Source organism: Scyliorhinus canicula, chromosome 14 (genome assembly GCF_902713615.1).
Source record: "Scyliorhinus canicula chromosome 14, sScyCan1.1, whole genome shotgun sequence".
In the NCBI taxonomy this organism is placed as follows: Eukaryota; Metazoa; Chordata; class Chondrichthyes; order Carcharhiniformes; family Scyliorhinidae; genus Scyliorhinus; species Scyliorhinus canicula.
Window position 1 is genome coordinate 23,878,507 of NC_052159.1, and position 27,520 is coordinate 23,906,026.

Here is a 27,520-nt window from a genome sequence, read left to right on the forward strand (position 1 = left end):
TGGGCTTCTGGATCTCACTCCAGCTGCTCCTCTCTCCAATGGAGGATCCTACAGGCCCCTGGGCACCTAAGGGGAAGAGGATAGGCAGGAACATAGCCTCAGACTTTCCACCGAGGGACCACAGGGTGTCCAGCCCATCTGGCGCCCCCCCCTCACTGTGAGCGGAACACCACCAGCCCCGCACATTAAGGAAGGCAGCACTGCAACACTCGTGCAGCCCGAAGGTAGCCCTGGACATTCAAGGTCTCAGCATCCCAGTGGATGACAGCCAAGGTTATCTCCGGCAACAGCAGGCCACCTCAACCTCAGCTGTGTATCCTGGGGCTACACCTAGACATCGCGGGTAGGTGAGGAATAGTATGAAGCCATAGAAACCTCATGGGTGTGGGTGAACCTAAGCAATAGTAGAGATAAGTCAACATTGTAACATAGGACTTGTCTTAAAAGTCACTTTGTTCACCCATACCGATCCTTTACGCTGTCATGTCATGGCGCCATGCTCCGCAAACTTCTGTGTACATTCGGCACGTCATCCTGTGCTGTGTGAGAATGGCAGCACAATGTCTCTCCCACCTACCACACTGATGAATTGGTAAAGATGCGCCACTGTTGGCATGGACTACCCCCAAAGCCCCCATCCATGGAAAGTTAAATCCCCCATCCCGCCCCTATCATCAATGCTTCAGCCTCTCCTATAATATAAAAGCAAATTACTGCGGATGCTGGAATCTGAAACAGAAAATGATGGAAAGTCTAATTTTCCAGCATCCGTGAACAAAGGACGGAGCTAACATTTCGAGTCTGGATGACTCTTCATCAGAGCTATAGAGAATTGGAAATAGGATGAGATTTGTACTGTTGTCGGGGAGGTGGGTGGATAGTGGAGCAGTAAGGCTGGACAGAGGGCCAGCGATAGGTGGAGGCTGGGGAGGTGGGTGGATGGTGGAGCAGTAAGGCTGGATAGAGGGCCAGCGATAGGTGGAGGCTGGGGAGGTGGGTGGATAGTGGAGCAGTAAGGCTGGATAGAGGGCCAGCGATAGGTGGAGGCTGCCTCCGTATTGCTATCACCAGCCACCTACTGAACAGATACCCTTTGTCCCCCATAGCCATCCCATCCGGCCACTGCTCCCCCTCCAAAACAGCTAGGATCTACAAGTTCCTCATGATGTAACAATCATGAATGCTCTCTGGGAAGTCGGCACACATCTGCATGATGTGTATTGCAGACAATCACAGGCAACCTGAACATTGCGGGAGTGGAATCCTTTGGATTGGATTTCATTCTGGTCACGTGGGCCAAGGTACAGTGAAAAGTATTTTTCTGCAAGCAGCTCAACAGATCATTAAGTACATGAAAAGAAAAGGAAAGCAAAGAAAATACAAAATAGGGCAACACAAGGTATACAATGTAACTAGATAACACCGGCATCGGGTGAAGCATACAGGGGTGTAGTGTTAATCAGGTCAGTCATTAAGAGGGTCATTTAGGAGTCTGGTAAAAGCCGGAAAGAAGCTTTCTTTGAGTATGTTTGTGCGTGTTCTCAGACTTTTGTATCTGCTGCTCGATGGAAGAAGTTGGAAGTGTGAGTAAGCCGGGTGGGAAGGGTCTTTGATCATGCTGCCCACTTTCCCCAGGCAGTGGGAGGTGTCGATGGAGTCAGTGGATGGGAGGCAGATTTGTGTGATGGACTGGGCTGTGTTCACGACTTTCTGAAGTTTCTTGCGGTCCTGGGCCGAGCAGTTGCCATACGAGGTTATGATGCAGCCAGATAGGAAGGATGCCTTCTATGGTGTATCTGTAAAAATGTTGAGGTTCAAAAATGCTGCTCCATGTCACCATGGAGAATGCAGAGATACGTGGGTGCAGTCAATAACCCCGTGCATCTGGGACATAACAGCTGTGTGGGAGAAGCCCCTAGCCCTGGCGTCCTGATCCTGGTCCCAAGTTGATGTAGAGATGGGCCTTCACAAATAGCGCATCTGTGACCTCACATTTGCCCTGTGTGCTTCTGACTGGGAGATAACACACAGTTTACCCGTGCAGCCTTGGAACGAGTCGCTGACACAGATGTTCAGAGGGGCAGTGACTTTCAGGGCCACAGGCAATGGGTGACCTCCCAGTCCATTTGGTGCTAGCTCTTGAATCACCTGGCAAAGTTGATCACCAACCCCCGGGGAAAACTCAGCCTTCTCCAGCACTGACCTCAGGCATCTGGAGGTAGGACGTATACCAGCGGCTGGTAGTACCACCACCGAGGCTCTGCCACTTGATGCCATGCTCCTGGGAGATCAGCGGGTCCTGCCTCCCCCTCCTCTTGGGGCGGTGTGTGCAGCGGCACGTCAATGTTGCTGCTGTTGTTCAATTGTAATCAAAAGAATTGCCAGCTCGACTGGCTCCATGATTCTCCAGAATCAAAAACTAAAAGGAAGAGAACATCAAAATGAGCGATGAGGATTCCTGACAATGCCCTGACCCACAGCCCTTTCAGGATCTGGGACATCAACTCACGCACATTCACCAATGTGAGCATCTTTCTATAGATCCATAGAATCCCATCAGTGCAGAAGGAGGCCATTTGGCCCACTGTGTCTGCTCTGACCCTCTGAAAGAGCACCATACCTAGGCCCTTTCCCCCGCCCTACCCTGTAACCCCACCTTAACCTGCATATCTTTGGACACTAAGGGAAAAATTTAGCATGGCCAATCCACCTAACCTGTAGATCTTTGGATTGTGGGGGGAAACCAGAGCACTCAGAGGAAACCCACGCAGATACAGGGAGAACATGCAAACTCTACACAAACAATCACCTAAGGTCAGTCTGAATCCGGGTCCCTGGCACTGTGAGGCAGCATTGCTAACCATCGCACCATCTTGCCGCCCAATGAATCCTACTCCCTCCCCTGTCAAACAATAGCCATTTCCCCACAGTTGTCCCTCTCAACTTACCTCAGTGAAACCCTTTGATCCATGAGAGCATCAGTGGGTCGCTTGACTCCCCCAATGGTAAGGAGCCAGGTCAGTTGCATTCAATGGTCCTGCATTCTTACCTCACAGGGGAACAAGACACTGCCCCACATCATTCCTTGAATGGAGTGACTGATGAACTACTTATAAAGCATAACATTGGGGACGAAATCTGTGGCACCTGTCTGTTATGTGGATGTGAGTGATTGGGCGCCAATCAGTGACACACACACATTGCAATGCTGACTAAATTGACACAATTCACCCATCAAGGAAAGGTCAGGGAACTGGTTAGTTAACTGGTTTCCCCTATGGCAGGCGAGGCACACCTGATACATGTGAAGACTGAAATTAGCATGTCACCTTCATCCTTGCAGGGTACCCTTATTCCCTCCACTCACATGGGCTGCAGAATAAATGAGCCTTCCAACTTGAACAGCCAACCACGCAGGCATAGATGCCTGACAGCTTGGCCTCCATAACCAGTGGCCTTACATTTTGATACAGCTCTTGCCCTCTGGCTTCACAGTGCTGCCTGTGTGTGGGTGTTCATTCCTAACTGTAGTCATCCTTCCCCAAGGTGAGGGTCTTTAGACCTCCTGAGGCTGGAAAGCAGCCTTTGTCAGAGCTCCCACTCTGCCCATTTAGCCTGGCCTCTCATTGGACCCCACCCAAGAACCTGACAGTTCCCCCTCCCTCACCCAGTGCTGAGCCTAAGGGCTCAACAGCTCCCACCCAATTTCCAGCTGCCACTTTAGAAGGGCAATCCTTCAGCAGTGATATCACCACAAGCCCAGCAAGGGGGAGTGTTGCCTGCCTACCAGCCACAAGACCCCTTCACACCTAGAGACTCACAGCCATGAAGGGCAGCTAAGGTTTATAAGCAATCCCACCTCTTGAGATGCTGATATTGAACCAGTCCCCTGAACCACGAACCCACACACGTCCCTCAGATAAACTTATCTGGGTCACGCGAGTGCACTCAACTACCACGTCAGTGACTGGCACATGGATGGTTATGGCGACCTGAGCATTCACGACCGATATCTCCTTCTGAGGTAAGGTCGTCAGGCTCTCGTTTTCATACAGCTGATGTAGTCGCACCGGTGAGACCGATGAATATTCATTGAGGAGAGATGTCCGGGAGGGCTCGCTAATGATAATATAATGTATTAAATATTAGGATGGGAATAGAGGGATATGGACCCCGGAAGTGTAGAAAATTTTAGCATGGTTGGCGCAGGCTTGGAGGGCCGAAGGGCCTGTTCCTGTGCTGTATTTTTCTTTGTTCTTTGTTCTAAAATGAGGTTCCCGGCTTCCATGGTGCTTTTCTCATCACATCAATGGTGAGGGGCCTCAAAAATTAAAAAATATTTTTTTGATTCCCGCCGAATTTTCTGCTCACGTCGCCGTCCTCACTGGCGGCTGAAGATCGCTCCTTCCGAGACAAAATAAAATCATGACTCAGCATTTAACTGAAAATTTACGTATTAGTATTGACGTTCTACAATCGTACCATTTGAGAAATAAGTTGCTTGATTGATCTTTTCTGAATTTGTGCCATAACATGTTTGCTGGTCAGCTATTTAAATAAGTTGTGAACATTGGGAACGAGATTTCTATCACATGGATCCACCAACAAATAGCAATAACCTGGAGATAGCAAAGCAATCATCATCTACTGACATTAGGAATTGAAGGTAACATGGTGTGCCTTTCAAAGTCTATGCGTTTATTATTCTAGAATTCTACCTGTTTTAAATTGAGTACATCATAACTAAGTGTTAGATGTCCTGGTGAAAATGATATAAAGTGATAAAAAAACTATGCACATTGATTTAGTGTATTTCAAAAAGGGACTGAATAACCTTAATATCCTTTAAATAAACCATATAGTTGTCATTGCATTGTTCTGTGCATGTGACCTGTAAATCTCTTGGTGGCAGCATGGGGAAGGCTTTAGAAATGAAAGCGCATCATCCATGAATATCAATGTGTTATAAAAGTAGCTCAGGAAGAATACAATGAAGCAGATGTGATAATTTGTCAAGACAGCCTAAGGCAGCAGAAACGAAGTGTGCTTTGTTTTAGCATGGTTGGCGCAGGCTTGGAGGGCCGAAGGGCCTGTTCCTGTGCTGTATTTTTCTTTGTTCTTTGTTCTAAAATGAGGTTCCCGGCTTCCATGGTGCTTTTCTCATCACATCAATGGTGAGGGGCCTCAAAAATTAAAAAATATTTTTTTGATTCCCGCCGAATTTTCTGCTCACGTCGCCGTCCTCACTGGCGGCTGAAGATCGCTCCTTCCGAGACAAAATAAAATCATGACTCAGCATTTAACTGAAAATTTACGTATTAGTATTGAGGTTCTACAATCGTACCATTTGAGAAATAAGTTGCTTGATTGATCTTTTCTGAATTTGTGCCATAACATGTTTGCTGGTCAGCTATTTAAATAAGTTGTGAACATTGGGAACGAGATTTCTATCACATGGATCCACCAACAAATAGCAATAACCTGGAGATAGCAAAGCAATCATCATCTACTGACATTAGGAATTGAAGGTAACATGGTGTGCCTTTCAAAGTCTATGCGTTTATTATTCTAGAATTCTACCTGTTTTAAATTGAGTACATCATAACTAAGTGTTAGATGTCCTGGTGAAAATGATATAAAGTGATAAAAAAACTATGCACATTGATTTAGTGTATTTCAAAAAGGGACTGAATAACCTTAATATCCTTTAAATAAACCATATAGTTGTCATTGCATTGTTCTGTGCATGTGACCTGTAAATCTCTTGGTGGCAGCATGGGGAAGGCTTTAGAAATGAAAGCGCATCATCCATGAATATCAATGTGTTATAAAAGTAGCTCAGGAAGAATACAATGAAGCAGATGTGATAATTTGTCAAGACAGCCTAAGGCAGCAGAAACGAAGTGTGCTTTGTACCATTGCTCTTCATTTCAATAATCACATGACAGGAAAACTCACAGATTAAGTAACTGGGCAGTTGAATCACAAATAGAATTTAATATAAAGAAATGTAAAGTAATATGTAGGGCACAATAATATGGACCCAGTGCAAAACTGCCAGACTATCATTTCATAGTCTCATTTCTTTGACCTATACTTGAACAAATTGATCTTCTGCAAAACCATTCCATTTTGATTTGAGTTGATTTGATTTGATTTATTGTCATGTGTACCGGGGTACAGTGAAAAGTATTGTTCTGCATGCAGTCCATACAAATCATTCCGTACATGAAAAAAAAACATAGGGCATACATACATACACAATGCAAATGCATAGACACAGGAAGCGGGTGAAGCATATGGAACGTAAATATTAGAGATAGTGTTAAAATTCAATTTTAAAAGGTTAGTACGTTTATAAGAGATATAGGGAGAGGATCTGTGGAGAGAGCTCGCAGAGAATCGCCACACTCCAGCGCCATCTTGGAATATTGCAAGATTTTAAAAATATAGTTCTTCGCAAAGGTTCTGCTGAGATTGGCATTCGCACAGGCTAAAGGCTGAGTGTTGGGCATCAGTAGCCATCGAAAGACTGCTAGCTCTCCAAAGTGTGCCACCTGTTATTGTTTGTATTCTTTTGAAGAATTAGTTATCGGGACTAAGAAATATATATTTATATATAAAAAAACATATGTTTTGAAGCAGGTCTTCTTGAAATACTATTTTGAAATAGACACTTAAGCCACGTCATGGCAATGTACCCTTTTTGATGTCTTATAAAATTGGCGTGCAAGCTCCCAGTGGTTTGAAGTTAGCTGACTGTAGGCCACAACCACCTGAATAACCCTCAATCCCATGAATAGAGAGCTCCTATAGTTTAAGCACAAATGAACATCAGCTATCAAGGATCATATTATAGGACATTTGGAGGTAATTTAGCCGAACCTAACTTGTGGGACACTGAAGGAATTAAATCCGACCAATTGCCCCTTTAACCCTTTCAAAGTGTTACTGAAAGTAAAAGTGGACATTTGACTCCATCCTCTTCTTTTTCTACTGGGGAGAAGGTGGGGGGAGATTGATTAAAATGACCTCTTATTCATGCTTATGTTAATATAAAGGGCATTAAGAAATAGGTCAAATCAGATAAAATAGGATAGTTAATCAACAGTTAAAGTAGTGGAAATAAATTCAGTTGTGGAAGATAAAACAGAATAACCATATTTTTTCATATTCTTGCCAAATACATGTGTGAGGCATCTCACTTCAAATGCTGTACTTGTAGGGTTTTTTCTGTCCGATAAGCTGAACTTACCATTCGAAAATGATGCAAGAAACTCTTCATCTAATGTCACCTTGGGTGACTATCTCTGTGGAGTTTACACCTTTTTTCCATCTCTGCGTGGGTTTCCTCCGGGGCTTCGGTTTCCTCCCACAGTCCAAAGATGTGCAAGTTAGATGGATTGGCCATGCTAAAATTGTCCCTTGCAGACCAAAGATGTGTCGGTTAGGTTACGGGGATGGGGTGGGGAGGTGGGCCGTTTCTGAAGGTTACGATGGACCAAATGGTTTCCTTCTGCACTGTAGCTATTCAGTAGATTCTATGGATAAAGGAACTGCCAAAAACAACATCAATTATTATCTAACTGATCTTATGATGTGCCTATTTAGAGCACCTCCCAGTAGGTAGTATGTGACCAGTGGCATTAAAAGCTCTGCTATCAGCTATACGAGATGTCCATTTTGCACGCTTCAGTTTACGCATGAGAAATACTATAGACTCATACACCTTAGTTTGTTAGTGAGGCAAGATTCTTCTTTAGTTCTCTATCCTAGGAGTTCCAACCGGGCAATGCCACAACCTTCAGCAAGGGAGGTAAAGAGCCACCCCAGATGGAATGGATATCAAACTCAATGCCATTAGCACCAGTGTGATGCACTCCAGTTGTCCAGCTAACTGGCTCTCCAAGGAGTCTGAGTTGCTGTGGCAACCTGCTCTTATAAAAGTATGTTGCATTCTGGAGCTATGCATCGTGATGGTTGAGGCCCTACTGCTCTTTCTATCACTTGGCTGACCAGGACTCTTTTCACTTCCACCACCTCCCATTGGAATTTGTTGGAAAGATTTACAAGTCAATACGCAACTTGTTTGGGTGCGTTATGAATGCAACTTCCTTGGCCATCAGGTCCTGGAGTGGGACATGAACCCACAGCTTCTGGCTCATAGGCAGAGATGCTACTCACTACACCACAAGACCACCTGAGCCAATATTTCACAGATAATATTTCCTACATATGCATTACCTTCCTTATGAAAATATGCCAGGGCAGAAGTCAGGCTTAAAAAGGATCTGCTGAACTCTTACATTTTTATTTCCTAAATTAATTTTACTTGAAATTGGTCTTACAGGTCTGATTTTCTCTCCATCTAGAAATATTGCAGTCTGAAATATGTCTTGCAAGATAATTGTACTACTGTTCCAACAATTTGTTGTTATCATATGCATTACTTAGGCCTAAATAAAATTAGCCAGAAATGTTTGCTCTAGAATTATCTACAGCATAGATATGAAGCACATTGCAACTTGTGAATATTTCAGTTATCTTTCCCTGTGAAAGAAAATACTGATTTTGATTTATATGTCTACTAAATTGTCTTGAGTCTGTAAAATGCTAAATGTAGCGCCGTAGTATCAACCCTTTCCTGTACTGATGTCAAGAGCTCTTCGGTAATCACTTTGTTTGAAACCTTTGGTTCAGACTTTATAAGTTAGCAATGCTTTGCGAAAGGCTACAGTTGCATGAAGCCTTCAGTCATTTATTTATAGGAAAATTTATTGGAGGAAAGACTACATTTCAGAGGTAATGCACAGCAACAAAAAAAGTTTTAAGGTTCTAGTTTCCGCCAATATCAAAAATTATTTTTAACTGCAATCCTGATTGAGTAGCGCATCTCAACATCAATGCCACTAAGTCTCAGGATTCTATGCTGTACATTGTCCAAGTTTGGACATTATGTTGTGAGACTGAAGAACTGCAATTGCATCTTCTCAATCTTCTCATTATGTGGTGGAGATCATTGGTGAGTGAATTATAAAATTAGTAGTGATGCTTAAGTGCTATGGAATCAAAGATAAACACCAATCAGAGATAATCCTGGATCCAAGACCAGGTACATTTTAAAAATGTAGCATCTCTTTTATAGGAAATGTTTGAGGCTTGTGCATGAAAGGGGAAAACATGCGAGACTTAGGAAACCTGGTCAATTTTTGTAAAGAAACAAGGCTGGTAATTTAATTTATTTCACCATTTTTGACTAAATATGTCCTTGCGTAGAAGAGTGATGGAAGGAATATATGGCTAGTGAGTGTGGAACTGGTGAAGTTTAACGGCCATATTATCAGTGCTGTGACACCCTTGTAAGCACATTAGTGATCCGATTGAATAGTTTCAATATCCATAACCAATTGTAGTGAAAATTAAACATGCCCTGTTGTCTGGTCAGACTTTCTGAATCAATGAGAATGTATGGATTTTAAGAACTCCCCATGTTAAGAAATTGAGAAAGAAATATTTTTGAGTTTCATGTTAAAAATATGGCAGTTAAGGGTGGAAGTCAAAACATTTGCTTAACCAATTTGTTATCTGTATGTCAGCGAGAAGTTCAATAAGGAAAACTAGAAATTGATATATACAGTCGGTGGATCCCTAAATGGAAGCCTATAGTTGTTCAATGATGCATCTACTTTAATGTTAAACTGTCAACAGTTGGTGTGGCGAATGAATAATGAGACTAAAGGCGGGAGATCGTTCTCCAATTGTCCGCTTTTACATAGATGGGCTATGTTTCACTTATACAGTCACAATTTTTTATGCTGTTACGGCATGTAACAACATATTTGACTCAAGAACGTTACCATGTTGATGGTAATAGAATAATTTCCATGAGATCATGAAAAGGAACCTTTTTAAATGATTAGTCTCGGATGTGCAAAGATGTGAGGGCGGTATATGCAAGTCATGGTGAACAGATAAATGCTCAGGGCAGAGTGAGAATCTGGTTCTGGGCAAACCTTCCACGGACTGATGTTGCAGCTCATGTTATGGGAAGTCTGGAGCACAATGCATGATGGGGCAGCATTATCTCTAGATGGCCAACGAGTCGTCTCTCATAATAACCTTTTTATAACATCGTCAATGTTGATCTGGCAATAAATTACAGTTGATCTGAAAGTCATTATTTGGAGAGAGAAAAACCCGTGAGTAACCTGACCCAAGAATGTGACATTTTTTGTGTGTAGGTGGGGGCATTGTCTTTCCCTTTGAACTTGTTTTTTTGTTGCTAGAACTACCTGGACTAGAGGGCGAGGAGACACCACCAAAGCATTAAATAATGATTTATATGCAAAACGATAAGTGTATACGTAAAATACATTGAAATTATCACGGGAGACAAATGATGCATGTTGACCTGGGTTAGCACAATGGCCTCTCTAGATTAAGTCGTTTATATCATGATGCTGTGCTAATGTTCAGCTTATAGTAAATCGATAGCATAATACTTCACTTCCAACATGGATAGTATTAGCAACCGATAGGAGGGCAACAGCGTAGACCAAAGCTCCTGGAATTAATCATGAGCTCACCCTGTGCAGTGTGCGGGTTAATTCATATGTGCCAGTTGGGGGGGGGGGGGGGGGGGGGGGGGGGGGAAACAGGGTATTATTTGATTCACCTTTAAAACTGGATGCCTTCTGCAAAGCCTTCGACATCCGTCGGTTTTTATTCCATCCTTTCCATCAGCAAGTTTTTTTTGAAACGGGGAAATGTGGTTGTCTCCATGGAGATCACACAGCCTTGGATTACACTGCCTGGGGCACATCATCAGCCTTTGCATGTACAGTCACTGTCATGTTGGGCCGATTCTGTGTGTCAAGGGGTGGGCACTGTTTGCCCAGGCAGCCTTGTCAAAGCTCTGGCACTGGGACCTACTCTTGAACGGCGATTCATGTCTATCTCCCTGGCCATCCGGTTGCCGCCAATTCATTCGCTTCTGACCAATGCCAGCTCAGGAATCCAGTTGGGCCACATCGGGTCTGGCTGAATGCCCCTTGTTATCCTTTAAAATGGGAATTGACATCAGTGAGAAATGACATAAGATAACCCACCGGGTCACCAGACGGGGGCTCGAAATACCCAACCTCTCAAACTTTTGAAACCTCGAAACCATGGCTGTCAGTGAGCACCAATTAAAACACAATCGGCTGGCTCCATTTAATGCTGTTCAATTTTAGTGGCAGACACAGAAACATCAGCGAGATCGCTGTCTTCGATTGACGATGGTTGTTGACATTATTCTAAAGCTGTCCTCTCGATGGTTCGAGTTGTTTGTTTGTTGTTAACCCCAACTCGATGGCTTTGGGACTCTTCGCCTCTTTTGTTTTTTTAAATACCGCTTTGTGAGTGATGGGTGCCTGAGATGGATTGGCTGCCGGTTGAAGATGGCAATGCCAAAGGTCAGTTGGAGAGAGGGTTGTTGCTGTGGGTTCCCCCTCACTGGCGCCGATTAGGCACAAACACACACACACCCACTCTGAAAAAAATCAACTTGAGCCCAAATCACTGTGTTTGAGACGGTGCGATCCCTTCTCCACACATCCCTCCCTCCCCGACAGCCACTGTTCCAACCCTCCAAGACTCAACGTCCCTCCCTCTGATCTCTGATCAGACGGATTCTATTCCTTGCTGGTGATGTTGCTCTGGGCTCGCCCCACTGCTGGATGGCTGACTCCCACGTCAATCTGGGCTCTGCTACAATCACGTCGAGGCTGACACCCAGCATTTTATCACATGGTTTCCGCACATACATTTCATTTTTTTTTGGGATCTTGGAACCAGGCATCTGAATTTCCACCAACTCGTGTCCAAATCGAGCACCCCCCTCCCCCCACTAGCCTCATCATCACCACAATCAGCAGTAGCAGAGAGAGAGAGAGAGATTGCTATGTGAAACCCCAGTGTGGAGGGGGAAAAAACAGGACTTAGCAATTCCCTTCCCCTCTCTCCCTCCTCCGCCACCCTTTCCTGCCACGATCGATGTGGGGATGGGAGCGAGCTGGATGTGTTGTTATCGTGTGGCCGCTTCTATTGCTTTAGCGCCGAGCCTGTAAGGATGAGGTCTGAAATGTGTTTTTCTTAAGCAGTGTCAACGTCTCCATCCCACCTTTCCCCTCCCTCCCTCCTGTGTGTGTGTGTGTGTGTGTGAGAGAGAGAGCCCGGAGCTGGCAAACCGTCTCTGAATATGGGAATGTGTGGAGATCTGAAATCCGACCGTCTATGGGAGTGAAGAGCCAAAAGAGGAAAACAAAGAGATAGAAGAGGAGGAGGAAGGGGGGTTGGTTGGTTGCAAGGAAGGGAGAAAAAAAAAACCTACTGCAACCGCCTGAGCCGTGTGTGTGTTTTTTTTTGGCAAAATGAATCCATTCTTGAAGGACCACTAGATTTTACTCGGAAGAATTAACTGCGTCGTGTTCAGCACACCACTGAGATACATTCTTGGTGTTTCTCTCTCTCTCTCTCTGTAATCATCTATGAGCCATGTTATTGAAGGGGTGAATGTGTGCTCTGCATTCTTCACGGATGCTTTTGGATTTGAAGGGTATTCCGCATTGTGCCATAAATTTGCCATTTTTAACCCACGAACTAGTTACTAACCAAACAACCGAGGAATGTGGACATACCAGAGAAGACGGTACTTTAATATTCTCTCAGCGCCCGTAGTACTGGTGGCAGTTGTCTGCTGCGCTCAGAGGTAAGAATCTCCAACGTGGAAGGCGGCCGCTCACGTTATTGAGTGCGATGAGAAATGGGGTCGACTTTCTCTCTTCCTCCTTGTGTTTTTGTGCTTCATTTGCAGCGTCAATGAGCCTGGGAATATGTCGTTCGTGAAAGAAACGGTGGATAACCTGCTAAAGGGATACGACATTCGGCTGAGACCCGATTTTGGAGGTAGGCTTCTTTGACAAGTCCCATCTCCGCCGGCCCTTAACCCCAACAACAGACCTCCCCACCCCCTTCCCCCCAAAAAGACATCACAGAGCTACATTCAAAATATGTGAGCAAGTCCGGCCCGTTTAACTTTTACTTGTTTACCCCTCAAGGTCCACCAGTCAGCGTTGGGATGAACATAGACGTGGCTAGTATTGACCAGGTGTCTGAAGTTAACATGGTGAGTGCACCGTTTGCCTTTATGTGTGGTTTTTTGTTTTCAAACCTGCGTTTACTAGTGTTGAAAACGTACAAGGGAGCTCGAACCCACGTTGTGGTTGGCGTTGTTGTGTGGTTGTGTAGTTCGCGCGTCGGTGCATCTGCTGAGGCTGTACTGCCATGGGATATTGAGTGTGGTGCGGACTTCAATGGTGTTCTCGGGGTCGCTGCCATTGTGCACATCTGGGAGAGTGGACCCTCTCTAACTGCGGCGGGTGATGGGTGGCTGGGAAGGCTGCCCCCTCCCTCTCCCCCTCGCCTTGTGAATAGCTCTGGTGGGCGAGAGGCAGCCATATCGCGTAGATTGGAGAGCCATGCTTGGTGCCATCTGCTGGCAACCCCTCCACCGAGAGTATGGACACGCTTAACTGTAGCAATCCCGAAGCAAAGAGATGGTATCCTCAACCCTCAGCCCTTTACTCGGTGTCTCAGTGCAGGTTAGTGAGTGTGCGGTGCAGTGAATTGAGATGAATGGCATTTCGCTGTCTCAGGTTCTGAAAGCGACAATTCATCTGCGCTCGGAGCTGGATTTGAGGAATTACAATCTAATCAATACGCCCGCCACTTAACGGAGCCCTCAAAGACTCCAGGCTATTGTTACCCTGAGTTTAATCACACCTTTGACACAAATAAATTCCGTACGCCAACAATAATGCAGAAAATGCACCCACCAATTGTGGAGAAAGGAAAGATGCTCCTTGCGTGTCCCGAATAAAGTGTTTGCACTGAGAAATGGAAATGAAATACTTTTTTTTTGCTGACAGCTAACACACGTTTATGGCCCCGTGTAAAATTGCCAGCTCAGTTTCTGCTAACCCACTTCTTTCAAGTGTGAACGTCAGCTCTTCAAAAACTTTCCTCAAACGTGCAGGAAATGAAGTTATTCCTTCGCGGGAATCAACACAATTCTGACTTGATTTCTGTGAATTATTTTTTTCTCTGAGTAACATTTTAGTTGCGATCGGTGGTAAGGACCATGTGAACGGTTCCCCAGGCCTTTGGTCAGTCCCAATATTTGGTCCAAATCCCTGATGTGTGTGTGTGTGTGTGTGCGTGCGAACCTTGACAGTTATGTTAGTGGCGACCTTGATCATCATTACAGTTCAGTCCAATCTTGTCCTCATCCAATGTGCACTCCCAACAGGAAACATTGCATGGCAATAAGAGTTGGAGTAATGGCCATTCAACTCATCAAACTTCGGGAAGCTGAGTCACTTTGTAAAAGAAAACCACCCAAACAGATTTGTATTCATACAATGCCTTTCATGATCTCAGGATACCCCAAAAGCCAATGAAGCATTTTTAAGTGTACTCACGGTTGTAATGATACATGTTTTCTTACTGTTGTTGCCTCTTACCTGCCCACCTTCTCTCTTTCCCTTAAAGTTAAGGTAAACTAGCTCACCACAGGCCAGGAATGGAGTCAATGACCTTCCTGATCCAAATGGCTCATGTCGTTACCCGATAAGCTCACTAAAGCTTCAGGGATATTCATTTATATAATTCGGAACATTTCCTTTAAATGCTATATAGAATCATAAAATCACCTGCAGTACAGAAGGAGGGCATTCGGCCCATCAAGGCTGCACCAACCCTCTGAAAGAGCACCCTACATAGGCCCATGCCCCCCACCCTATCCCCATAACCCAATAGCCCCACATAACCTTTTGGACACTAAGGGGGAATTTGGCATGGCCAAACCACCTAATCTTTGGACTGTGGGGGTAAACTGGAGCCACTGGATGAAATCCACGTAGACATGGGGAGGACATAAAAACTTCACACAGTGAAGTGGGTTCAATTCCAAGACTTGAATTGAACCCAGATCCCTGGCACTGTGAGGCAGCAGTTCAAACCACTGTGCCACTGTGCCGCCCTGATCAGCATATTTTAAAGATCAAGGGACATTAAGTTTCTGAATTGTTATTGATCCTCACTTGCTCTGCATTTTGGCCCTTTTATTGTGTTCGTAGACCAATAAATGATCTGCATTATTTGACAAAGTTGTCAGTAGCATATGTAATAGAGAAAACAGCATAAGTGGTGATATCTCAGGTCATTAAAATAATGGCTGGAACTAACCTTTAACAATAATAGGAATGGGAGTGGGTCAATCAGCTCCTCAAAGGTGTGTCTCCATTCAGTTTGATCAGGTTGACCTGTACTTCAATCCACCTCCAACATTTGCTCCAAACCCCTTCATTATCTCACTTAACAAAGATCCATCACTCTCATTGTTGAAAATTTGAATTGACCCAGAAGAAATGAGAAAGTCAGTTCCAGATTTCCTCCACCCTCTTTGAGAAAAACAACTTCCTGATTTCACTGACAACAAACTTATTGCAAAGCAAAATTGAAGTCCATGAAAATAATGGAGCAGGAGCTGTAGAGTTATGAACCTGGATACCTGACAAAAAGTGGACAATAGTAGTAAACAGTTGAACAATCTAGCCGTATGTCCGGATGGTCTTTTTCACAGTTTTGACATACAGGGCACAATTTTATCTGAAATCTTGTGTATCATTTTCTCCTGGATTTTCTCCTTCTAACTTACCCCATTACCTTCTTTAGTCCTTCAGAAAGGATAGGTGCATTTCCATTTGAGGTGCAGGCCACTCATCTTTGCAATCTTCCTTGGCCCTAAAGGTGGTCCCAATGGCCCAGGCATCTGAAGCCCCAATTCTGTATCACTTTTCTAATTACTCATTGGCTATAAAGCAATGGAACAGGTATTTTGACCTAACCTAGTTTGCATTTATGCTCCAAAAGAGTCTTCTCCCATGTTTCTTTCCCCATCTAAATCCATCATCATATGCCTCTATTCATTTCTCTCTCAAATGCTTGTCTGACTACCCTTTTTATTCCTTTATGCACTTTCAACCTTTTTCACCTTTTTTCACCTTTCAACCGCTTCCTGTGGTGGTGAGTTCCACATGCTCACAACTCTTTGCAAAATAAGTTTCTTCTGAATTTCATCTGGGGTGTCTTGGTGACCATCTAATATTAATGGTCCTTAATTAGACTTTTGCCTACATGTGGAAACATTCTCTCTGCGTCCATTATATCATATTTTTAAAGACCTACTTTAGGTCCCCCAACAGCCTTTTCTCAAGAGAAAAAATAACTAACCTGTTTAGTCTACTCTGATAGGATATCTGGCATCATCTTTCCAAATCTTCTCTGTATCCTCTACAGTGTCTCAATATAATTTTTATAATATGATAACTAGAACTACAGAACTACCCCACCACCTGGAGGTTCCCCTCCAAGTCACTCGCCATCCTGACTTGGAAATAGATAGCATTTCTTTCAGTGCTAGCAAAGCCCACATCCTGCAAATTAATATTTTAAAAGGACAAGTGTGGTCTAACAAGGTTCAATATAGATTTAGCATAACTTCCCTATTTTCCAATTCTATTCCTCTCGAAATAAAGCCTGGTGTTTGTTTTATAATGTCCTTGCTCACCTCTTGTGTAAATTTTCTTGATTTGTATATTTAGAAGCGCTCTTGCTCTTCTACCCCAGCGGGGTTCCCAACTTTAAATGACTTCCCTATTCTAACAAATAAAATGTATTGTTAATGTTAAAATTTGGGCTGGATTCTCCATTGGAATCGTTGCTAGCGAGGACGCTGGTGGCAGGATTGTCCAATCCCGCTGCCTGTCAATGGGAATTCCCATTGGAGCCACATTATACTGCCAGGAAACATGTTGGGTGGGGGAGGGGAGGTGGCGCTGCCGGTGGGAGTAAAGAATCCCGCTGCCAGCGTACGGCTGGAGAATTTCGACCTTCATTTCCCAATTACTTGCCCATTCTGTATTGATGTCCTCCTATAATTTGTTGCAGCTCTCCTCAGTATTCCCCCTGACTTGGTGTTGTACACAAACTCAGAAGTTGTGTTTTTGATTCCAAAGACTAAATTGTTCATTTAAATTGTGAATAAGAGTGGCCCCAGTACTGATTATTGTGGAACACCACTTTCCTCTGACTCTGATCAATACCCTTTAGTCCCACTGTCTGGTTTCTGTCTTGAAGTCAGCTGGCAATTCATTTTACAACTTGTCCCCGACTCCATATTCTCTCCCCCAATCCTTTCCATAGTGAGGACCCGCCAACCCCGCTCCAAACGATACTAAGCTGATCGGTCTGAAATTCACTGGGTATGTTCCCCTTCTTAAATATCAGAATTTCATCAGCTATCCAACATTCTTCTGGCACAACACCTTTTTTCTAATGAATTATTAAACATGGGTAGAAATGCCCCTTGCTATCTCTTCCCTACATTCTATGAAAATCCACAGATCCAATCATTCCAGATGAGGATCCTCTTTGAATTTCATTGATTCGTTCAAGATATTTTAAATTCATTTATGTCAGTACTCATCTTGTCATTCAATGTCATGTCTACCTGTACCAACTCCCTGATAAACACCAAAGCAAAATCACCTATTAATATTTCTGCATCTCCACGTCACTATCTGTGTATTAACCTGCCTATTAACCTCAGATGAGGGGCAAGGTTGAGAAGGCGGGGCCTTCATGAATAACCTCAGCCGGTACAGGAATTGAACACTAGCTGCTGGCCTCACTCTGCATCACAAACCAGCGGTCTAGCCAAGTGAGCTAAACCAGCTCCTATTTTATTGTTATTTCCTTTGTATTTTTAAAATTTGTATGAGTGAACAAGCAGTTATGGTTTAATATCAAGGTGAACAATTCATTTAAAAGGTTCATCTGGTGCAGTGGAATGGTTGTAATGTCACCAGAAATGGACCTGTCAGAATTTCAGTGTGTGGGCGATAGTCTGGCTTGGGTGGCTGCAGTCACAATTTGAGCTGTTCCCCATTTTCCACTTGTGGAATAAGTGACCACATCCTTGGTGGCACAGTGGTTAGCACAGCTGCCTCACAGCACCAGGGACCCAAGTTCGATTCCAGCCTTGGTGACTGTGGAATTTGTACCTTTTCCCCATATCTACATGGGTTTCCTCCGGATGCTCCGGTTTCCTCCCACAGTCCAAAGATGTACAGGTTAGGTGGATTGGCCATGCAAAATTGCCCATTAGTAGCCAATGATATGTAGGTTAGATGGGGTTATGAGGTTGCAGGGATAGGTAGGGACATAAGCCTAGGTACGCTGCCCTTTTGAAGGGTGAAACTCGATGGGCTGAATGGTCTCCTTCTGCATTGTAGGGATTCTATAAAATTCTCCCTGGCCTGCCGCAAAGGTCGTAAAGCAGTCGAGGGTTGTCCAAATTTTCTGTGGAAGGTTGAAACTTTGGATTTCATCTCTCGGGTCAGTTACTCGGTTGTGGTTGGTGGTGTTTGCAGTTGACTAGGAGATGCGTTATCAAGAGGTAGGGGTATAATTAGTTTTTAGCGTGTGGAGTATCACATAGTGGAGACTATGAGATTTCCGATGAGTGCATGGGTTTTCTTTTTGAGGTCCTGTTGTGTCAGTGGGAGTGTTTCATTAACTGTCAGCCAGTGGTGTTCTTTGAGGAGGATATTTTTGCTGCAGACATCTGGAGGTTCAACATGTGCTAGGACAGTAAGCCACTGGAGTAAGCTTTCCAAACTGAAAACCTGTGAACTAATGCTGTAAAGAAGGTGTATGGGCCCCAGCCACCAGGTTCCTGGGTCCAAGCAGTAAAAGCCCACTGTCTATGTCCTGAATGTATGTCTCATTCCTACTCGATTGTTCCCTTGTGTCTTTGTTCATCCATGAGTCTCACCATTTCTTTCCCTTTAATGCAATCTATTTTTCCCGCACTCTGTTGAAAAGTATTTTAAATGTTTCTCCTTGTTGCTCTACATTATCGTTTGCCATTATCATTGCCCATGTAATTTGCTCAAGTTCTATTCTGGGCCCCTCAAAATTATATTTTCTCGAATTTATTAATTTGTTTTGGGCCACCCTTCTGCCCTTTTTCTATTATCTTCTTAAAGGATATTATATTGTGGTCACTATTGTCCAGATGCTCTCCAACATTTACTTCTCTTATCCACTCTCGTTCAAACCGCATTATTAGATCCAAAAGTGAATCTTTAGTTGTACTTTTCACATATCCAGTTACAGGACTCCTTTTCACATTGAAATGAAATGAAAAATGAAAATTGCTTATTGTCACGAGTAGGCTTCAATGAAGTTACTGTGAAAAGTCCCTAGTCGCCACATTCCGGCGCCTGTCCGGGGAGGCTGGTACGGGAATTGAACCGTGCTGCTGGCCTGCTTGGTCTGCTTCAGAAGCCAGTGATTTATCTCAGTGAGCTAAACCAGCTGGAGTAGGAACTCTATTTAACCTAATCTTCAAGAGGAATGGTTTTTCTATTTTTATTCCAATTTTCTAATTTGTCTGCATATTTCTTCCTTCTCCTTGCTTCCGCTTGTAGATTACACTTCTATTGTGATTAATTCTTTGTGTTTTTTCACGATCCATATGAATTCTACCTTTGGTTCAAAGATAGATGTGTTCCTTCTCTTTATTCCCAATTATGTTATTCCTCAATAAGTAATATTCCACCTCCTATCTTACCATACTTCTTTCTAATTTGGCATATACAATAACGTTTAAATCACAATCCTGATTTTTCTCTATATATTACATGTCAACAGTCTCTCCCAGACAAGCCTTCTTTCCCTGTCTGGCCAAGGTTGTGGGAGCAGTCCGGTAAAAGCTATATTAAAAAAAAAACGTATTATTGCATGGGATGCAGGCATCACGGACAAAGACAGCATTTGTTTGTTATGGGCCAGCGTTTAGAGAACGCCAAAGTATATCATGGAGTTCACCTGACCCACACTTTTAATAGATTGGGGTTATGGGGAGCACACGGCCTACTCTACAGGTGTGGTACAGCAGAAATGGAAAGTATTTTTTAAAGCAAAACAATGTTTATTCTGTGAACTCAAGTTAACCTTTTTAAAACATACAGTGAACATCTTAGTGACCATCAATTCAAATACAACCCCCAAAGAATACAACACTAAGTAATGCTTAAGCTGTCCTTTTAACATCCATAAGAATGAATAAACCTTTAAAACAGAAGCACATCAGGTTAAAGTCACTACTGAGAGCAGTTATTTGTTTTAAATCACAAAAGGATGGATTTACAGTCTTTAAATTACAGAGAGAGAGAGAGAGAGAGAGACTCATACACCTACTGGCTGTGACTGCAGCTATCCAGCTCTGAAAATGAAACTAAAACACACCCTGCAGCAAACAGCCTAAAACGAAAGTAAAAAAGCTGATGGTTAGCCCAGCTCCACCCACACTCTGACATCACTGATAAATGCCCATTTCTTAAAGGTACAATTCTTAAACACTCATTTCTTAAAGGTACTCTCACATGACATGTTGAACAACCTTAATTGCCCTTGAACTGAATGGCTCACTGGGCCATTTCAGAGGGAAGTTAAGTCAACCACATTGCTGTGGTTCTGGAGTCAAATGTAGGCCAAACCAGGTAAGATTGGCAGATTTATTTACCGAAAGGCCATTAGTGAACCAGATAGGTTTTTCTGATAACCATTAATGGTTTCCTGGTCACCATAACAGAGGTATCAAATTCCACCAGCTGCAGTGGTGGGATTTGAACCTGTGTCTCAAGAGCATTGCTCTGAGTATGTGGATTACTAGTCCAGTGATATTACCAATATGCCACCCCACCCATCCCATTCTCCATCTCAACCTGAAACTTAACTGCGTAGAGCCCTTTGCAGAGCCTGAATCTGCTTCCGCCCATGTTGTTCATTTTCGCTTGCACCCTGACCTTTGGCTGCAAGCTCTCCTATTGTAGAACATTTTGTAATTTATCCATAATCTTCTGAACGTTGGCCCTTGCAGGCAATATGTCATTCAGGAGACTTCACATCGACAAGTAGCATCCTTCTAGCTATAAAAATGCCCACATTCATCACTTTACAATTGTTGTGCTGATTCACCATGAGTAGCTATTTGCAACATGATACCTTGTTGATGCTCATGGTTATTCTGTATTACCCTTTGACCAACACCTATGGGCAGCATGGTAGTACATTGGTTAGCACTGTTGCTTCACAGCGCCAGGGTCCCAGGTTGATTCCCGGCTTGGGTCACTGTCTGTGCAGAGTCTGCACGTTCATTCCGTGTCTGCGTGGGTTTCCTCTGGGTGTTCCAGTTTCCTCCCACAAGTCCCGAAAGATGTGCTGTTAGGTAATTTAGAAATTCTGAATTCTCCCTCCTTTTATCCAAACAGGTGCCGGAATGTGGCGATTAGGACTTTTCACAGTAACTTCATTGCAGTGTTAATGTAAGCCTACTTGTGACAATAAAGATTATTATTATTGTTATCACCGGTATTTTAAATAGGGATTCCTGTTAGAGGAATCTAGTTCCCCAGCTGCTTTCCAATCGACCCTCACTAGTCACTTCCTGCCCTGCCTCTGGTCACTCAGTCGCCCTGACCAGCTTTTCTACTCATAACCACCTATGAGAGTGACTGTGTTCTGGAGCATTGACTGCAGAAAACTTTCTCCACCCCAAATATTGCAGAGTGTGTTAGATTGACTTCCATTATATAAATGATGAAGTAAAGGTGTTGTTATATCTGATCAGGGCCACAAGCTGTTCCACTGTTGTGTTGCAACACGATTCAAGTGCAATTCTGTTTATGCAGTGGCAAAGTCATTTTTTGTTGTTACCATTTTGAGCTTCAAGCTGACGGAGTTGCTCCTGCGTTGGTATGTTTTCCTTGATTAAATCTTTGCTCCCGTTTTTTGGCAAAGTTTGACAGTGCAACATCTGGTCATGTGGTGCAATTTGCAGCAGCTACGACTATCCCTGTGAATGATTGGGATCACATTGGTGTTATGACACTGCTCCGGAGATCACAGTTACTGTATGGTACACTGCTAATTAGCTATTGCGCACGTTGAGTTACTGTGCAATCTCTGTTAACGTCAGGAAAGTCTACCACTGTGAAAGCATAAATAGTAACAAGGTGTGCAAATTATCACTTCAGGCCCAATGATTTCTTTTGTGGAGTGAAAGGAACCACATTGGTAATATCAATGCAAATATGACTGTCTATAATATTCTACTTGGGGGACTCGTGATATGCCAGAGCAGGACCTCATGTCATTGGGCGCTCTTGTGCCTCCTGTAAGAAATGGAAGCAGGCACGTGGCGAGATAATGGGCAACATCTTAGTCCCTGTTTGTGAAATTTTGTGCAAAGTGGAACAAGGGGTGGACAATTTTTTTAAAGCACAGATTTTATGATTGTCCTACCTTGACAAATAATGCCTTTTGCCATTATGCTGTCCAGCTGACATTTAATAACCTAGGTGTACATTCTCTATTACTTTTAAATGAGGATGGTGTTCTTCTAATGTTTTCTGGTTGCTGCCGATCGGATTTTGACATGTTCGTGTTGGTGATTTCAATTTCCCAACTTTCGGTATAAAACTGAAACAATATGGAAGTTGTTCTCTTTGACATTGATCATCCAACTGTCGGAAAGTAAGGTACAAGGTGTTGTGTTATGTACTCTGGGATAACACAGGCTGCAACTGGATGCAGCTTTAACCAAAAGATACTCCAGACCTTGAAGTTAGTTCAATCTGATTTATTGAACCAGTAGCACAGTTAGCACAGTTCTCTATGCGTTCGACTCTCTGCTAACCTCCGCTAAGTGTAGTTACTCTGTCTGACTGAACCAGACTAGCTCTTAGCCATGTGCTGATAGTGTGATACTGTACATACAACCTGACTCACTCTGTAGATTTTCACCAGTGGAAAGAGGTGGAGTTTGAGTTCCTCGTGCCTTTTATAGTGAGATACCACCCCTGAGTGTCCTGCCTGCTCATTGGTCATGTCCTGTTCTCTGTGTTCATTAGCTGCCTGTCTGTATGTCATTATCTGCATGTCTGCATATCATGACTGAAGGTAGAATTGCTAAGTCCCTGTAATTTGAGCCAAAATAAATTACAGTTTGTACCTGGAGTTTAACTGTTAGCAGTGGAATCATAATTGTTTTCCACTACACAGCTGAGTAGTAAAGGACCAGCCTCCTGAGGTAGTGCAACACCCTGTCAGAGGGGGGTGTTGGTTTAGCTAAGTTGGCTGGTCAGCTATTCCGTGGTGCAGAGCGAGGCCACCAGCGTGTGTTCAATCCCGTACCAGCAGAGGTCATTCATGAAGGCCCTGCCTTCTCAACCTTGCCCCTCACCTGAGGTGTGGTGATCCTCAGGTTAAATCACCACCAGTCAGCTCTCCCCCTCAAAGGGCGAAGCAGCCTCTGGTCATCCGGGACTATGGTGACTTTACTTACATCCTGTCAGAGATGCTGTTTTGTGGATGTGATGTTAAACTGAAACCCTAGTTACCATCTCAGGTGGGCACAAAAAGATCCCATGGCACTATTTCAAAGAAGTATTGGGGAAATCAGCTTGGCCAACATTATTAAAAGAGATTAGCTGGTCATTCTTTCATTGTAGTTTGTGGGACCTCATTGAACCTTGCTGTGCATAAATTGGTGGCAATATTTCCCAAATGGCAACAATGGCACTTTAAAATTGGCTGTTAAGTCCTTTGGGAGATCAAGGAAGGCACTGCACAAATAGGAGTCTTTCTTTTTATTTTCCTTAAAGGAAATGTATCTTGCTAAACTTTTTATGTAAACTGTGGAAAATGCAGTAATGTAATCAGTTACATGATATTATCATTACATTATTGATTGTGTCTTCTGTGACTGACTTAGCATTTTTTATTTTAATGAAGGGTCACATAAAAATAAAACAAGTACATCGAAAAATTTCACACTCTGTCAGATGCAATATTTGATGCAGAAATTGCTCCAGCAACTATGGCAGAAAGTATGTTGGATTGGGGTATCACAGGAGTATAGACTATCTCTTCAATAATACCCCCTTGATTATCCACATGACTGACCAGCTACAGAGTGTGTTCACTATTAGTCATATCTATATCATAACCCAATGTCTTTTTTTCTAGTGCTACATATTTTTTCAAAATTACAATGGGAAACTGCCAAGTAACTTCAGTCTGAATGACTTGTATTGTAACTATGAAGTTAATGCAAGAGGTAATGTTCAAGGAAGCAATAATTTGTAATCTGATTTACTGCTGAGTGGTGAAGTGGGTTAGAATATTGTAATCCCTCCTTCGGGCCCTGGCTTGGAATCTATCCCAGGCAGTCATGCAGAAAGTAGCTTGCCTCAGAACTCTGTTGGATATTCAAAGTGAAATGAGCCCGGGCTATTCCTTTGTCAGCTTCTCCACTCAGAACCCTGTGTGATGGAAGCACTGTTCCAACAAACACATTCCTTCCTAAATGTTAGAATGTGTTCAGTTCACGTCGTACAAGCAATGAAGTAGGACTGTTATATTAGGCAATAGCAAAAAGCAGTTTGAAGCATTCTAATGTGGTCCACTTACGCAGTCGGTTGATAAAATGTTGCACATCGTAACAGGAATATATCAGTAAATCACACGTATTAGCAAATGCATCTCTGTGTGTTATTGCAAGCTGGCACAATGCTATATCTAAGGAAGCTTATATAATATTTACAGAACATAAGTACACTGGTGTGCTTGTGTGCTGATATGCTATCAATGAACTTGAATACAAAGATTACTATCCCAATTAATTAAAGAAAAAACATGTGAGAAAATACAGACGAACAGTATAATGTTGTGGCATGAATTTTAACCGTTACTAAATCGTTACAATATTTTGAGAGGTCTATTTTTGTGTCCACCTAAATCTTGTCACTCCTACATAATAGTGTCTGATATCTGTGTTGAAAATTTTCCAATGATTTATGAACAATTATTTTCATGTTTATTTACTTGGTTGGTTGATTACAAGGCTCCCTCTTAAATATCTTGCCTCCTTTCCCAAAAGTAGTTGGAAAGCAGCCTTTGTATCTTGCTCAATGGGCCATATTTTATTTGTAAGTTGCAGCATGCTATTTGGTGGTAAAGAGCAATAAAGCAGAGAGCAACCTTGTATCACCTGAAATCCAGCAGCAGGGTAGCATGGTGGTTAGCATAAATGCTTCACAGCTCCAGGGTCCCAGGTTCGATTCCCGGCTGGGTCACTGTCTGTGTGGAGTCTGCACGTCCTCCCCCTGTGTGCGTGGGTTTCCTCCGGGTGCTCCGGTTTCCTCCCACAGTCCAAAGATGTGCGGGTTAGGTGGATTGGCCATGCTAAATTGCCCGTAGTGTCCTAATAAAAGTAAGGTTAAGGGGGGGGGGGGTTGTTGGTTTACGGGTATAGGGTGGATACGTGGGTTTGAGTGGGGTGATCATGGCTCGGCACAACATTGAGGGCTGAAGGGCCTGTTCTGTGCTGTACTGTTCTATGTTCTATGTTCTAAATATTCAGGAGTAGGTACCTCATTGGCCCAGGATTTCTGAGCCTTGTTACTGTGTCATCAGCAGTGGTTTGAGACCTGCCCACAATTGAAAAGGAGGAATAGGGAGCTAGCAGGTGAAGCACACAGTTTCATATTTCATATCAATCAGACCAGAAACTGAACTGGACCACCCATATAAATACTTTTGTTACAAGAGCAGGTCAGAGAGTGGGAATTCAGCAGCGAGGAACTCACGTCCTGACTCCCCAAAACCTGACCACAATCTGCAAGGCACAAGTCAGGAGTGTGGAGGAATACATTCCACTTGCCTGGATGAGAGCAGCTCCAACAGCACTCAAGAAGCTTCACATGATCCAGAGCAAAGCAGGCCGTTTGATTGACATCCCATCCACCACCTTATACATACATTTCCTCCATCACCGATGAACAGTAGCAGTGGTGAATTCCATCTGCAAGATGCACTGCAACAACTTATCAAGGCTCCTTAGGCAGTATCTTCCAAACCTATGACCTCGATCAACTAGAAGTTAAAGGGCAGAGGATACATGAGAACAGCATCACTAGCAAGTTCCCCTCTCAGGTCACTCACCATCCTGACTTGGAAATATATCACCCTCCCTTCACAGGGTCCAAATCCCCAAATTCCCATCCTAACAGTACTGTGGGCATACATACACCACATGGCCTTTAGCGGTCCAAGAAGACAGCTCACCACCACCTTCTTGAGGGCAATTAGGGATGGCCAGTAAATACCAGTGAAGCCCACATCCCATCAACGAATCAAGAAAAAAAGTGATGCAGCAATTTGGGGATGTAAGACCTCACTCATGCAGTGTACATGGTTAAATATTCGTCTGAGAACATAGTAAAAACATATAGGAGTAGGAGTAGGCCATTTGGCCCCTCAAGTCTGCTCTGTCACTCAATAAGATCATGGCTGATCCAAGCAAATCCATTTTCCTGCCTGTCCCCCATAACCCGTGACTCCCTCGTCAAACAGAAATCTGTCTAACTACTCATTGAATGATCAATCCTTATTGACCATGAAGCCCTCCTGACCAGAACACGGGCCGAGTATTTACCTTCTGACAGTAGCACAGTGAATTGCTTACATAATGGCTATTGTCAGAAGGAGAATATTTGGCCAGTCACCTTGCCAGGAGGACTTAGTGGTCAATAAGGATTGATCTGCCTGCGTCAGGCCACTTGGTAGTTGAGCTTTCAGTTCTACGTGGCTGCTAACTATTTCTGTTCCAACTGCAGTCACCGTTTTTTATACTGTTAACGTTCCATCGGCTCGGGTAGCTTGGGGGTGGTTCCTTATCCTCCACTGTTCGGCTGGACTTGTTTGTGTTGGCATTCTTCCAGATGACTTCCTGTCATTAACCCACTGGCTATTGTTAGTTGTTCATGTCTTTTCTGAAGAGGTCTCAACTCATTAATTCTCAAGGTCTGTTCCCGTATTTCAAACACAGATGTCTCCTTTCTGTGCATTATGGCCTAGTTCTGTTTGATAGAGCTGTCTGAGAAAGGACAGGATTACTACAGCTCGAACAGAAACCAATGGTTTTCCCATTGACCTGTTCTCAGCCCCTCAATGCACAATGGTAATTTCAGTCAACACTATTTGAGCTGAAAATTGTACTCTTTTACCAGAATCTGAAGTTCGATCAGATCATCAGACACACAGATTTTAATTTCGGAAGAACCAATGACTAGTAAAAGGTACACTTCAGGACCGACATTTAATTCAAATGGAATTAACTGAAATTTGTAGATGCCTTTAAAAAAAAAACAAGCAAAATTCAATTTTGTTGTCATTACATTAGACAAGCATGGGAGGAATTTTAGCTCAACATCTCCTGCCAGTGGAAACTGTATGCAGTACTTAACCGCCCCATAATTGCTTACTCTATGCCAACTACCATTCG

General features: G+C 43.4%; 1 protein-coding gene across 3 annotated transcripts in view; it reads left to right on the forward strand.

Annotated features, from left to right (window-relative positions):
- gabrb3 (gamma-aminobutyric acid type A receptor subunit beta3) overlaps positions 1 to 27,520 on the forward strand; it is a 628,623-nt gene that overhangs the window by 215,591 nt on the left and 385,512 nt on the right. The window contains exons 1-3 of one of the 3 annotated variants that reach the window (XM_038817634.1): positions 11,809 to 12,751; positions 12,857 to 12,948; positions 13,101 to 13,168. The exons of 1 other annotated variant lie outside the window; for it this stretch is intronic. In XM_038817634.1, the coding sequence (XP_038673562.1) occupies positions 12,669 to 12,751; positions 12,857 to 12,948; positions 13,101 to 13,168 (243 nt within the window). In that variant the 5' untranslated portion in view covers positions 11,809 to 12,668. Of the gene's footprint in view, positions 1 to 11,808; positions 12,752 to 12,856; positions 12,949 to 13,100; positions 13,169 to 27,520 lie in introns of those variants that run through there. One more of the 3 variants, XM_038817632.1, reaches the window with a different exon arrangement.